Source organism: Dendrobates tinctorius, unplaced genomic scaffold (assembly GCF_039654945.1).
Source record: "Dendrobates tinctorius isolate UK_male_01 unplaced genomic scaffold, ASM3965494v1 ptg000023l, whole genome shotgun sequence".
In the NCBI taxonomy this organism is placed as follows: Eukaryota; Metazoa; Chordata; class Amphibia; order Anura; family Dendrobatidae; genus Dendrobates; species Dendrobates tinctorius.
In genome coordinates this window covers 7,686,420-7,697,653 of record NW_027361691.1, presented here as the reverse complement: position 1 = coordinate 7,697,653, position 11,234 = coordinate 7,686,420, and the positions used below count along the sequence as shown (strand labels likewise).

General features: G+C 59.3%; 1 protein-coding gene across 12 annotated transcripts in view; it reads left to right on the top strand.

Annotated features, from left to right (window-relative positions):
* Positions 1–1,976: 1,976 nt before the first annotated feature.
* The window catches only part of PICALM (phosphatidylinositol binding clathrin assembly protein), a 99,956-nt gene continuing 90,698 nt past the window's right edge, over positions 1,977–11,234 (top strand). For 3 of the 12 annotated variants that reach the window (XM_073569233.1, XM_073569231.1, XM_073569223.1), the window contains exon 1: positions 1,978–2,367. In XM_073569233.1, the coding sequence (XP_073425334.1) occupies positions 2,238–2,367 (130 nt within the window). In that variant the 5' untranslated portion in view covers positions 1,978–2,237. Of the gene's footprint in view, positions 2,368–11,234 lie in introns of all 12 variants that reach the window. The other 9 variants (XM_073569232.1, XM_073569229.1, XM_073569228.1 and 6 more) reach the window with 6 other exon arrangements.

Sequence of the window (11,234 nt, the reverse complement as noted above, 5' to 3'; positions counted from 1 at the left end):
TACAGGTGTATGTGTATGATGTAGCTCCATATATGACTGTGTGTGCATGGATTATACTGGGATTATAGGTGTATGTGTATGATGTAGCTCCATATATGACTGTGTGCATGGATTATACTGGGATTATAGGTGTATGTGTATGATGTAGCTCCATATATGACTGTGTGTGCATGGATTATACTGGGATTACAGGTGTATGTGTATGATGTAGCTCCATATATGACTGTGTGCATGGATTATACTGGGATTATAGGTGTATGTGTATGATGTAGCTTCATATATGACTGTGTGCATGGATTATACTGGGATTACAGGTGTATGTGTATGATGTAGCTCCATATATGACTGTGTGTGCATGGATTTTACTGGGATTATAGGTGTATGATATAGCTCCATATATGACTGTGTGCATGGATTATACTGGGATTACAGGTGTATGTGTATGATGTAGCTCCATATATGACTGTGTGCATGGATTATACTGGGATTACAGGTGTATGTGTAAGATGTATCTCCATATATGACTGTGTGTGCATGGATTATACTGGGATTACAGGTGTATGTGTATGATGTAGCTCCATATATGACTGTGTGCATGGATTATACTGGGATTATAGGTGTATGTGTATGATGTAGCTCCATATATGACTGTGTGCATGGATTATACTGGGATTACAGGTGTATGTGTATGATGTAGCTCCATATATGACTGTGTGCATGGATTATACTGGGATTATAGGTGTATGTGTATGATGTAGCTCCATATATGACTGTGTGCATGGATTAGGCTGGTTTCACATTAGCGCTTTTTAAGCGCACGCACGGCCGGGGGTAGCTCCGCCCCCGAGCCGGCTCTCCGCCCGGCGTGCCCGCCCCTTGCTTGTAGCGCCGCCTCCTAGCGGACAGCGGCGCCTGCGATCGGCGCACCCTATCTTTAGCATAGGGTGCGCAGATCGTGCGCAGGCCGTGTGCTAGTTGCGCTTTGACCTGCGCTGCGCACTTTTGACGGTGCGCCGTGCGCGCCAAAGTCAAACTTTTCGGATTTTGGCGCGCACGGCGCACCGTCAAAAGTGCGCAGCGCAGGTCAAAGCGCAACTAGCGCACGGCCTGCGCACGATCTGCGCACCCTATGCTAAAGATAGGGTGCGCCGATCGCAGGCGCCGCTGTCCGCTAGGAGGCGGCGCTACAAGCAAGGGGCGGGCACGCCGGGCAGAGAGCCGGCTCGGGGGCGGAGCTACCCCCGGCCGTGCGTGCGCTTATAAAGCGCTAATGTGAAACCAGCCTTATACTGGGATTACAGGTGTATGTGTATGATGTAGCTCCATATATGACTGTGTGCATGGATTATACTGGGATTATAGGTGTATGTGTATGATGTAGCTCCATATATGACTGTGTGCATGGATTATACTGGGATTACAGGTGTATGTGTATGATGTAGCTCCATATATGACTGTGTGCATGGATTATACTGGGATTACAGGTGTATGTGTATGATGTAGCTCCATATATGACTGTGTGCATGGATTATACTGGGATTACAGGTGTATGTGTATGATATAGCTCCATATATGACTGTGTGCATGGATTATACTGGGATTATAGGTGTATGTGTATGATGTAGCTCCATATATGACTGTGTGCATGGATTATACTGGAATTACAGGTGTATGTGTATGATATAGCTCCATATATGACTGTGTGCATGGATTATACTGGGATTACAGGTGTATGTGTATGATGTAGCTCCATATATGACTGTGTGCATGGATTATACTGGGATAACCGTTGTATATGTATTACATAGCTCCGGATTATCCTGGAATTATTCCTTGGGAACACTGGGCGTGTCCAGTAATGACATCGGGCGTGTCCAGATGTACGCCCCGCCCACTGAGCAGGATTCCTAGTAATTGCCCCGCCTACCACGCGATGTCTCCGACTGCCAGTGGATTTCTTAGAAAGTCACGCCCCCAATGTCAGACGCCTTCTGTAGGCTCCGCCCCCGGGTCACGTGACGCCGCCGGTCTCTGAGGTGGAGCTGTGCCGCCATTTTCCTCCTCTGCTCCCGTTCTGTGACGCTCGGCGCCGTACGGCGGCTCCTGGGGCGGCAGTGTCCGTGAGTGCGTGCGGGGCCGCCTCCTCTCCATGACCAGGTGTGCGGCCGGGCTGCTCACACCGGATCCCGCGACCCGGGCCTCTTCCCTCTGATCTGTGAGGTATAAGACGCGCTGCCATGTCCGGGCAGAGCATCACGGACCGCATCACGGCGGCTCAGCACAGCGTCACCGGCTCCGCTGTGTCCAAGACCGTGTGCAAGGCCACGACCCACGAGATCATGGGGCCCAAGAAGAAGCACCTGGACTGTGAGTACCGGCGACAGCAATGGTGTGAGGAGTATGGGGGTCTCCTGTCTGAGCAGTGTGGGGGGTGCGGAGTGTGGGGGTCCCCTGTCTGAGCAGTGTGGGGGTCCCCTGTCTGAGCAGTGTGGGGGTCCCCTGTCTGAGCAGTGTGGGGGGTGTGAGGAGTGTGGGGGTCCCCTGTCTGAGCAGTGTGGGGGGTGCGAGGAGTGTGGGGGTCCCCTGTCTGAGCAGTGAGGGGTGTGAGGAGTGTGGGGGTCCCCTGTCTGAGCAGTGTGGGGGGTGCGAGGAGTGTGGGGGTCCCCTGTCTGAGCAGTGAGGGGTGTGAGGGGTGTGAGGAGTGTGGGGGTCCCCTGTCTGAGCAGTGTGGGGGGTGCGGAGTGTGGGGGTCCCCTGTCTGAGCAGTGTGGGGGGTGCGGAGTGTGGGGGTCCCCTGTCTGAGCAGTGTGGGGGGTGTGAGGAGTGTGGGGGTCCCCTGTCTGAGCAGTGTGGGGGGTGTGAGGAGTGTGGGGGTCCCCTGTCTGAGCAGTGTGGGGGGTGCGGAGTGTGGGGGTCCCCTGTCTGAGCAGTGTGGGGGTGTGAGGAGTGTGGGGGTCCCCTGTCTGAGCAGTGTGGGGGGTGCGAGGAGTGTGGGGGTCCCCTGTCTGAGCAGTGAGGGGTGTGAGGAGTGTGGGGGTCCCCTGTCTGAGCAGTGTGGGGGGTGCGAGGAGTGTGGGGGTCCCCTGTCTGAGCAGTGTGGGGTTCCCCTGGAGTGTGGGGGTCCCCTGTCTGAGCAGTGTGGGGGGTGCGGAGTGTGGGGGTCCCCTGTCTGAGCAGTGTGGGGGGTGTGAGGAGTGTGGGGGTCCCCTGTCTGAGCAGTGTGGGGGGTGTGAGGAGTGTGGGGGTCCCCTGTCTGAGCAGTGTGGGGGGTGTGAGGAGTGTGGGGGTCCCCTGTCTGAGCAGTGTGGGGGGTGTGAGGAGTGTGGGGGTCCCCTGTCTGAGCAGTGTGGGGGGTGTGAGGAGTGTGGGGGTCCCCTGTCTGAGCAGTGTGGGGGGTGCGAGGAGTGTGGGGGTCCCCTGTCTGAGCAGTGTGGGGGGTGTGAGGAGTGTGGGGGTCCCCTGTCTGAGCAGTGTGGGGGGTGTGAGGAGTGTGGGGGTCCCCTGTCTGAGCAGTGTGGGGGGTGCGAGGAGTGTGGGGGTCCCCTGTCTGAGCAGTGAGGGGTGTGAGGAGTGTGGGGGTCCCCTGTCTGAGCAGTATGGGGGGTGTGAGGAGTGTGGGGGTCCCCTGTCTGAGCAGTGTGGGGGGTGCGAGGAGTGTGGGGGTCCCCTGTCTGAGCAGTGTGGGGGGTGAGAGGAGTGTGGGGGTCCCCTGTCTGAGCAGTATGGGGGGTGTGAGGAGTGTGGGGGTCCCCTGTCTGAGCAGTGAGGGGTGTGAGGAGTGTGGGGGTCCCCTGTCTGAGCAGTGAGGGGTGCGAGGAGTGTGGTGGTCCCCTGTCTGAGCAGTGAGGAGTGTGGGGGTCCCCTGTCTGAGCAGTGAGGGGTGAGAGGAGTGTGGGGGTCCCCTGTCTGAGCAGTGAGGGGTGTGAGGAGTATGGGGGTCCCCTGTCTGAGCAGTGAGGGGTGCGAGGAGTGTGGAGGTCCCCTGTCTGAGCAGTGAGGGGTGCGAGGAGTGTGGTAGTCCCCTGTCTGAGCAGTGAGGGGTGCGAGGAGTGTGGGAGTCCCCTGTCTGAGCAGTGTGGGGGGTGCGGAGTGTGGGGGTCCCCTGTCTGAGCAGTGTGGGAGTCCCCTGTCTGAGCAGTGTGGGAGTCCCCTGTCTGAGCAGTGTGGGAGTCCCCTGTCTGAGCAGTGTGGGAGTCCCCTGTCTGAGCAGTGTGGGAGTCCCCTGTCTGAGCAGTGTGGGAGTCCCCTGTCTGAGCAGTGTGGGAGTCCCCTGTCTGAGCAGTGTGGGGGTCCCCTGTCTGAGCAGTGTGGGGGTCCCCTGTCTGAGCAGTGTGGGGGTCCCCTGTCTGAGCAGTGTGGGGGTCCCCTGTCTGAGCAGTGTGGGGGTCCCCTGTCTGAGCAGTGTGGGGGTCCCCTGTCTGAGCAGTGTGGGGGTCCCCTGTCTGAGCAGTGTGGGGGTCCCCTGTCTGAGCAGTGTGGGGGTCCCCTGTCTGAGCAGTGTGGGGGTCCCCTGTCTGAGCAGTGTGGGGGTCCCCTGTCTGAGCAGTGTGGGGGTCCCCTGTCTGAGCAGTGTGGGGGTCCCCTGTCTGAGCAGTGTGGGGGTCCCCTGTCTGAGCAGTGTGGGGGTCCCCTGTCTGAGCAGTGTGGCGGTCCCCTGTCTGAGCAGTGTGGCGGTCCCCTGTCTGAGCAGTGTGGCGGTCCCCTGTCTGAGCAGTGTGGCGGTCCCCTGTCTGAGCAGTGTGGGGGGTGCGAGGAGTGTGGGGGTCCCCTGTCTGAGCAGTGAGGGGTGTGAGGAGTGTGGGGGTGCGAGGAGTGTGGGGGTCCCCTGTCTGAGCAGTGTGGGGGGTGCGAGGAGTGTGGGGGTCCCCTGTCTGAGCAGTGAGGGGTGTGAGGAGTGTGGGGGTCCCCTGTCTGAGCAGTGTGGGGGGTGTGAGGAGTGTGGGGGTCCCCTGTCTGAGCAGTGTGGGGGGTGTGAGGAGTGTGGGGGTCCCCTGTCTGAGCAGTGTGGGGGGTGTGAGGAGTGTGGGGGTCCCCTGTCTGAGCAGTGTGGGGGGTGCGAGGAGTGTGGGGGTCCCCTGTCTGAGCAGTGTGGGGGGTGCGAGGAGTGTGGGGGTCCCCTGTCTGAGCAGTGTGGGGTTCCCCTGGAGTGTGGGGGTCCCCTGTCTGAGCAGTGTGGGGGGTGTGAGGAGTGTGGGGGTCCCCTGTCTGAGCAGTGTGGGGGGTGTGAGGAGTGTGGGGGTCCCCTGTCTGAGCAGTGTGGGGGGTGTGAGGAGTGTGGGGGTCCCCTGTCTGAGCAGTGTGGGGGGTGTGAGGAGTGTGGGGGTCCCCTGTCTGAGCAGTGTGGGGGGTGCGAGGAGTGTGGGGGTCCCCTGTCTGAGCAGTATGGGGGGTGTGAGGAGTGTGGGGGTCCCCTGTCTGAGCAGTATGGGGGGTGTGAGGAGTGTGGGGGTCCCCTGTCTGAGCAGTGTGGGGGGTGCGAGGAGTGTGGGGGTCCCCTGTCTGAGCAGTGTGGGGGGTGAGAGGAGTGTGGGGGTCCCCTGTCTGAGCAGTATGGGGGGTGTGAGGAGTGTGGGGGTCCCCTGTCTGAGCAGTGAGGGGTGTGAGGAGTGTGGGGGTCCCCTGTCTGAGCAGTGAGGAGTGTGGGGGTCCCCTGTCTGAGCAGTGAGGGGTGAGAGGAGTGTGGGGGTCCCCTGTCTGAGCAGTGAGGGGTGTGAGGAGTATGGGGGTCCCCTGTCTGAGCAGTGAGGGGTGCGAGGAGTGTGGAGGTCCCCTGTCTGAGCAGTGAGGGGTGCGAGGAGTGTGGTAGTCCCCTGTCTGAGCAGTGAGGGGTGCGAGGAGTGTGGGAGTCCCCTGTCTGAGCAGTGTGGGGGGTGCGGAGTGTGGGGGTCCCCTGTCTGAGCAGTGTGGGAGTCCCCTGTCTGAGCAGTGTGGGGGTCCCCTGTCTGAGCAGTGTGGGGGTCCCCTGTCTGAGCAGTGTGGGGGGTCCCCTGTCTGAGCAGTGTGGGGGGTCCCCTGTCTGAGCAGTGTGGGGGGTCCCCTGTCTGAGCAGTGTGGGGGGTCCCCTGTCTGAGCAGTGTGGGGGGTCCCCTGTCTGAGCAGTGTGGGGGGTCCCCTGTCTGAGCAGTGTGGGGGGTCCCCTGTCTGAGCAGTGTGGGGGGTCCCCTGTCTGAGCAGTGTGGGGGGTCCCCTGTCTGAGCAGTGTGGGGGGTGCGGAGTGTGGGGGTCCCCTGTCTGAGCAGTGTGGGGGGTGCGGAGTGTGGGGGTGCGGAGTGTGGGGGTCCCCTGTCTGAGCAGTGTGGGGGGTGCGGAGTGTGGGGGTCCCCTGTCTGAGCAGTGAGGGGTGAGAGGAGTGTGGGGGTCCCCTGTCTGAGCAGTGAGGAGTGTGGGTGTCCCCTGTCTGAGCAGTGTGGGGGGTGCGGAGTGTGGGGGTCCCCTGTCTGAGCAGTGTGGGGGGTGCGGAGTGTGGGGGTCCCCTGTCTGAGCAGTGTGGGGGGTGCGGAGTGTGGGGGTCCCCTGTCTGAGCAGTGTGGGGGGTGCGGAGTGTGGGGGTCCCCTGTCTGAGCAGTGTGGGGGGTGCGGAGTGTGGGGGTCCCCTGTCTGAGCAGTGTGGGGGGCGCGGAGTGTGGGGGTCCCCTGTCTGAGCAGTGAGGGGGGCGCGGAGTGTGGGGGTCCCCTGTCTGAGCAGTGAGGGGGGCGCGGAGTGTGGGGGTCCCCTGTCTGAGCAGTGAGGGGGGCGAGGAGTGTGGGGGTCCCCTGTCTGAGCAGTGAGGAGTGTGGGGGTCCCCTGTCTGAGCAGTGAGGAGTGTGGGGGTCCCCTGTCTGAGCAGTGAGGAGTGTGGGGGTCCCCTGTCTGAGCAGTGAGGGGTGTGAGGAGTGTGGGGGTCCCCTGTCTGAGCAGTGAGGGGTGTGAGGAGTGTGGGGGTCCCCTGTCTGAGCAGTGAGGGGTGTGAGGAGTGTGGGGGTCCCCTGTCTGAGGAGTGTGGGGTTCCCCTGTCTGAGGAGTGTGGGGTTCCCCTGTCTGAGGAGTGTGGGGTTCCCCTGTCTGAGGAGTGTGGGGTTCCCCTGTCTGAGGAGTGTGGGGTTCCCCTGTCTGAGGAGTGTGGGGTTCCCCTGTCTGAGGAGTGTGGGGTTCCCCTGGAGTGTGGGGGTCCCCTGTCTGAGGAGTGTGGGGGGTGCGAGGAGTGTGGGGGTCCCCTGTCTGAGGAGTGGGGGGTGCGAGGAGTGTGGGGGTCCCCTGTCTGAGCAGTGTGGGGGTCCCCTGTCTGAGCAGTGTGGGGGTCCCCTGTCTGAGCAGTGTGGGGGTCCCCTGTCTGAGCAGTGTGGGGGTCCCCGAGCAGTGTGGGGGTCCCCGAGCAGTGTGGGGGTCCCCGAGCAGTGTGGGGGTCCCCGAGCAGTGTGGGGGTCCCCGAGCAGTGTGGGGGTCCCCGAGCAGTGTGGGGGTCCCCGAGCAGTGTGGGGGTCCCCGAGCAGTGTGGGGGTCCCCGAGCAGTGTGGGGGTCCCCTGTCTGAGCAGTGTGGGGGGTGCGAGGAGTGTGGGGGTCCCCTGTCTGAGCAGTGAGGGAGTCTGGGGGGGTCCCTCTGTCTGAGCAGTGAGGGAGTATGGAGGGGGGTCCCCTGTTTGATCGGTGAGGGGTGTGGAGTGTGGGGGTCCCCCCGTCTGGTGAGGGGTGTGGAGTGTGGGGGTCCCCCCGTCTGAGGGGTGTGGAGTGTGGGGGTCCCCCCGTCTGAGGGGTGTGGAGTGTGGGGGTCCCCCCGTCTGAGGGGTGTGGAGTGTGGGGGTCCCCCCGTCTGGTGAGGGGTGTGGAGTGTGGGGGTCCCCCCGTCTGGTGAGGGGTGTGGAGTGTGGGGGTCCCCCCGTCTGGTGAGGGGTGTGGAGTGTGGGGGTCCCCCCGTCTGGTGAGGGGTGTGGAGTGTGGGGGTCCCCCCGTCTGGTGAGGGGTGTGGAGTGTGGGGGTCCCCCCGTCTGGTGAGGGGTGTGGAGTGTGGGGGTCCCCCCGTCTGGTGAGGGGTGTGGAGTGTGGGGGTCCCCCCGTCTGGTGAGGGGTGTGGAGTGTGGGGGTCCCCCCGTCTGGTGAGGGGTGTGGAGTGTGGGGGTCCCCCCGTCTGGTGAGGGGTGTGGAGTGTGGGGGTCCCCCCGTCTGGTGAGGGGTGTGGAGTGCGGGGGTCCCCCCGTCTAATCGGTGAGGGGTGCGGGGGTCCCCCCGTCTAATCGGTGAGGGGTGCGGGGGTCCCCCCGTCTAATCGGTGAGGGGTGCGGGGGTCCCCCCATCTAATCGGTGAGGGGTGCGGGGGTCCCCCCATCTAATCGGTGAGGGGTGCGGGGGTCCCCCCATCTAATCGGTGAGGGGTGCGGGGGTCCCCCCATCTAATCGGTGAGGGGTGCGGGGGTCCCCCCATCTAATCGGTGAGGGGTGCGGGGGTCCCCCCCATCTGATCGGTGAGGGGTGCGGGGTTCCCCCTGTCTGAGCAGTGAGGGGGGGTTCTCCTTATTTAGAATGACTGCAGGCTCTTCTTATGTTGGGTCTGGGGTAGTTGTCAATCACATTTCTTTAGTTTTTGCGTTGCCCCTTCCTCCTGGGGGGCTCTGTGCGGCACCTGCTAAGCCCTGTGCACATTATATATTTTTCCGATATGCGATGTGTTGTGTCCTTGTCTCCCAGGCTGCAGGATCTCGGCTTGCTGTTATGTAATAGGAATGATTACTTTCCTCATGATCTGTGTCCTATGGTTAGAGCGGTGTACCTGTGTCCATCACGTGGCTCGGCCACGGCTAGTGCATCACATGAATTCCATAGGCCGTCGTTTGATACGAGAGAAGCCGCTGGAAAGAAGGGGACTTGTGTCCCTGGTCTTCCCCTTGCAGTCAGTGGGACTTGTGACCCGCAGTTCCTGTTTAGGGTTACAAATGTATCCATCCTGAGCAGTCAGAGTTCCCTCCTCTCCTGACAGTTGGATACAATGTATCTGATACTTTACTGAATTAGTGTAAAGAAATTGTAAAGTCTGTTATATGGACATCAAGGACATTCTGAAATGAAAGTATTAGTCTTCACCTATAGGTATTGTTTAAAAAAAAAAAAAAAAAAAAAGTTTAACCCCCTAATGACCTGTGATGAAAGTCACTGGTCAAGGCTCAGGATCTGAGCCCACCCCGTACAGAGCGGGTGCCGACTATGGCATTTAGCCAGAATCTGCCTCTGTCCTAAGCATAGGCCATCAATGTTAAGTTTCATGACATCCCCTTTAAATAATCCCATTGCCAGATAATTTTGTAGCGTACCATTGAACGGCATCAAAATCAGGGCTGTGGAGTCGGTACTCCAACTCCTCAATTTCCATGACACTGACTCCGACTCCACAGCCCTGATCAAAATGACCCCCCCCCCCCCCAAAAAAAAAAAAAATAATAATTATTTACCATTTCACCACACTTGTAATTTCCCCCACCCCCCTACCATACCATTTTGATGTATGGTAAAGTGGACTGTATCATTAAAAACTACATCTCGTCCTCCCCAAAAAAATAAGACCTCATCCAGAGACGTAAATGAGAACAAAAGTTATGGTTCTTGGAAGAAGAGCAGGAATGAACGAAAGCGCAAAAATGAGGAAGCCCTTTTCCTCTGCAGCCAATCTTTATTTTCATGTTTTGTTTTGTTTTTTTCTCTACCATAACATTTGTATTTTTCCGTCAACATCACCATTTTGTGTTGCAGTGTTCCCAGACCTGTAACATTATTATTTATCCAACAGCTGATCTGGGTGAGGCCTAGTTTTTGGCGTGACAAGCTAACGATTTTATTAATGCTAATTTGGAGTAGATACCTTTTTCTTCTGTTTTATTGCATTTCTTGAAAGAGGGGTGTTGACTGCAAAGATGCAGATCCGTTTTTTTTTTTTTTTTTTTTCCTTTTTTACCACCTTTACCGATCGGATTCATTGATATTATATTAATAATAATAATAATAATAAATTTTATTTTTATAGCGCCGACATATTCCGCAGCACTTTACATTTCAGAGGGGATTTGTACAGACAATAGACATTACAGCATAACAATAATCACATACAGTAGATTATAACAAATACCAAGAGGAGTGAGGGCCCTGCTCGCAAGCTTACAGTCTATGAGGAAAGAGGTAGACACGAAAGGTGGGTGGTAACAGTTGCCCTGATTGTATGGACCAGCCATAATGTTAAGTGTGTAACAGTACAGACACAGAGGGCTAATGGATGCATAAAGCATGTGGGAACATGATGCTGGGAACCTGGTTATGGTAAAATTTTTGGCTCTGCCACACAGGGATAGGTTAGGTTAATGTGTTGAGGCGATAGGCCAGTCTGAATAAATGCGTTTTCAGGACACGCTTAAAATTGTGGGGACTGGGGACTAATCGTATTGACCTGGGAAGTGCTCAGACAGGGGACCGCCACACTGCTCAGACAGGGGACCGCCACACTGCTCAGACAGGGGACCGCCACACTGCTCAGACAGGGGACCGCCACACTGCTCAGACAGGGGACCGCCACACTGCTCAGACAGGGGACCGCCACACTGCTCAGACAGGGGACCGCCACACTGCTCAGACAGGGGACCGCCACACTGCTCAGACAGGGGACCGCCACACAGTGTGGGGGGTGCGGAGTGTGGGGGTCCCCTGTCTGAGCAGTGTGGGGGTCCCCTGTCTGAGCAGTGTGGGGGGTGTGAGGAGTGTGGGGGTCCCCTGTCTGAGCAGTGTGGGGGGTGCGAGGAGTGTGGGGGTCCCCTGTCTGAGCAGTGAGGGGTGTGAGGAGTGTGGGGGTCCCCTGTCTGAGCAGTGTGGGGGGTGCGAGGAGTGTGGGGGTCCCCTGTCTGAGCAGTGAGGGGTGTGAGGAGTGTGGGGGTGTGAGGAGTGTGGGGGTCCCCTGTCTGAGCAGTGTGGGGGGTGCGGAGTGTGGGGGTCCCCTGTCTGAGCAGTGTGGGGGTCCCCTGTCTGAGCAGTGTGGGGGGTGTGAGGAGTGTGGGGGTCCCCTGTCTGAGCAGTGTGGGGGGTGTGAGGAGTGTGGGGGTCCCCTGTCTGAGCAGTGTGGGGGGTGTGAGGAGTGTGGGGGTCCCCTGTCTGAGCAGTGTGGGGGGTGTGAGGAGTGTGGGGGTCCCCTGTCTGAGCAGTGTGGGGGGTGCGGAGTGTGGGGGTCCCCTGTCTGAGCAGTGTGGGGGGTGCGAGGAGTGTGGGGGTCCCCTGTCTGAGCAGTGT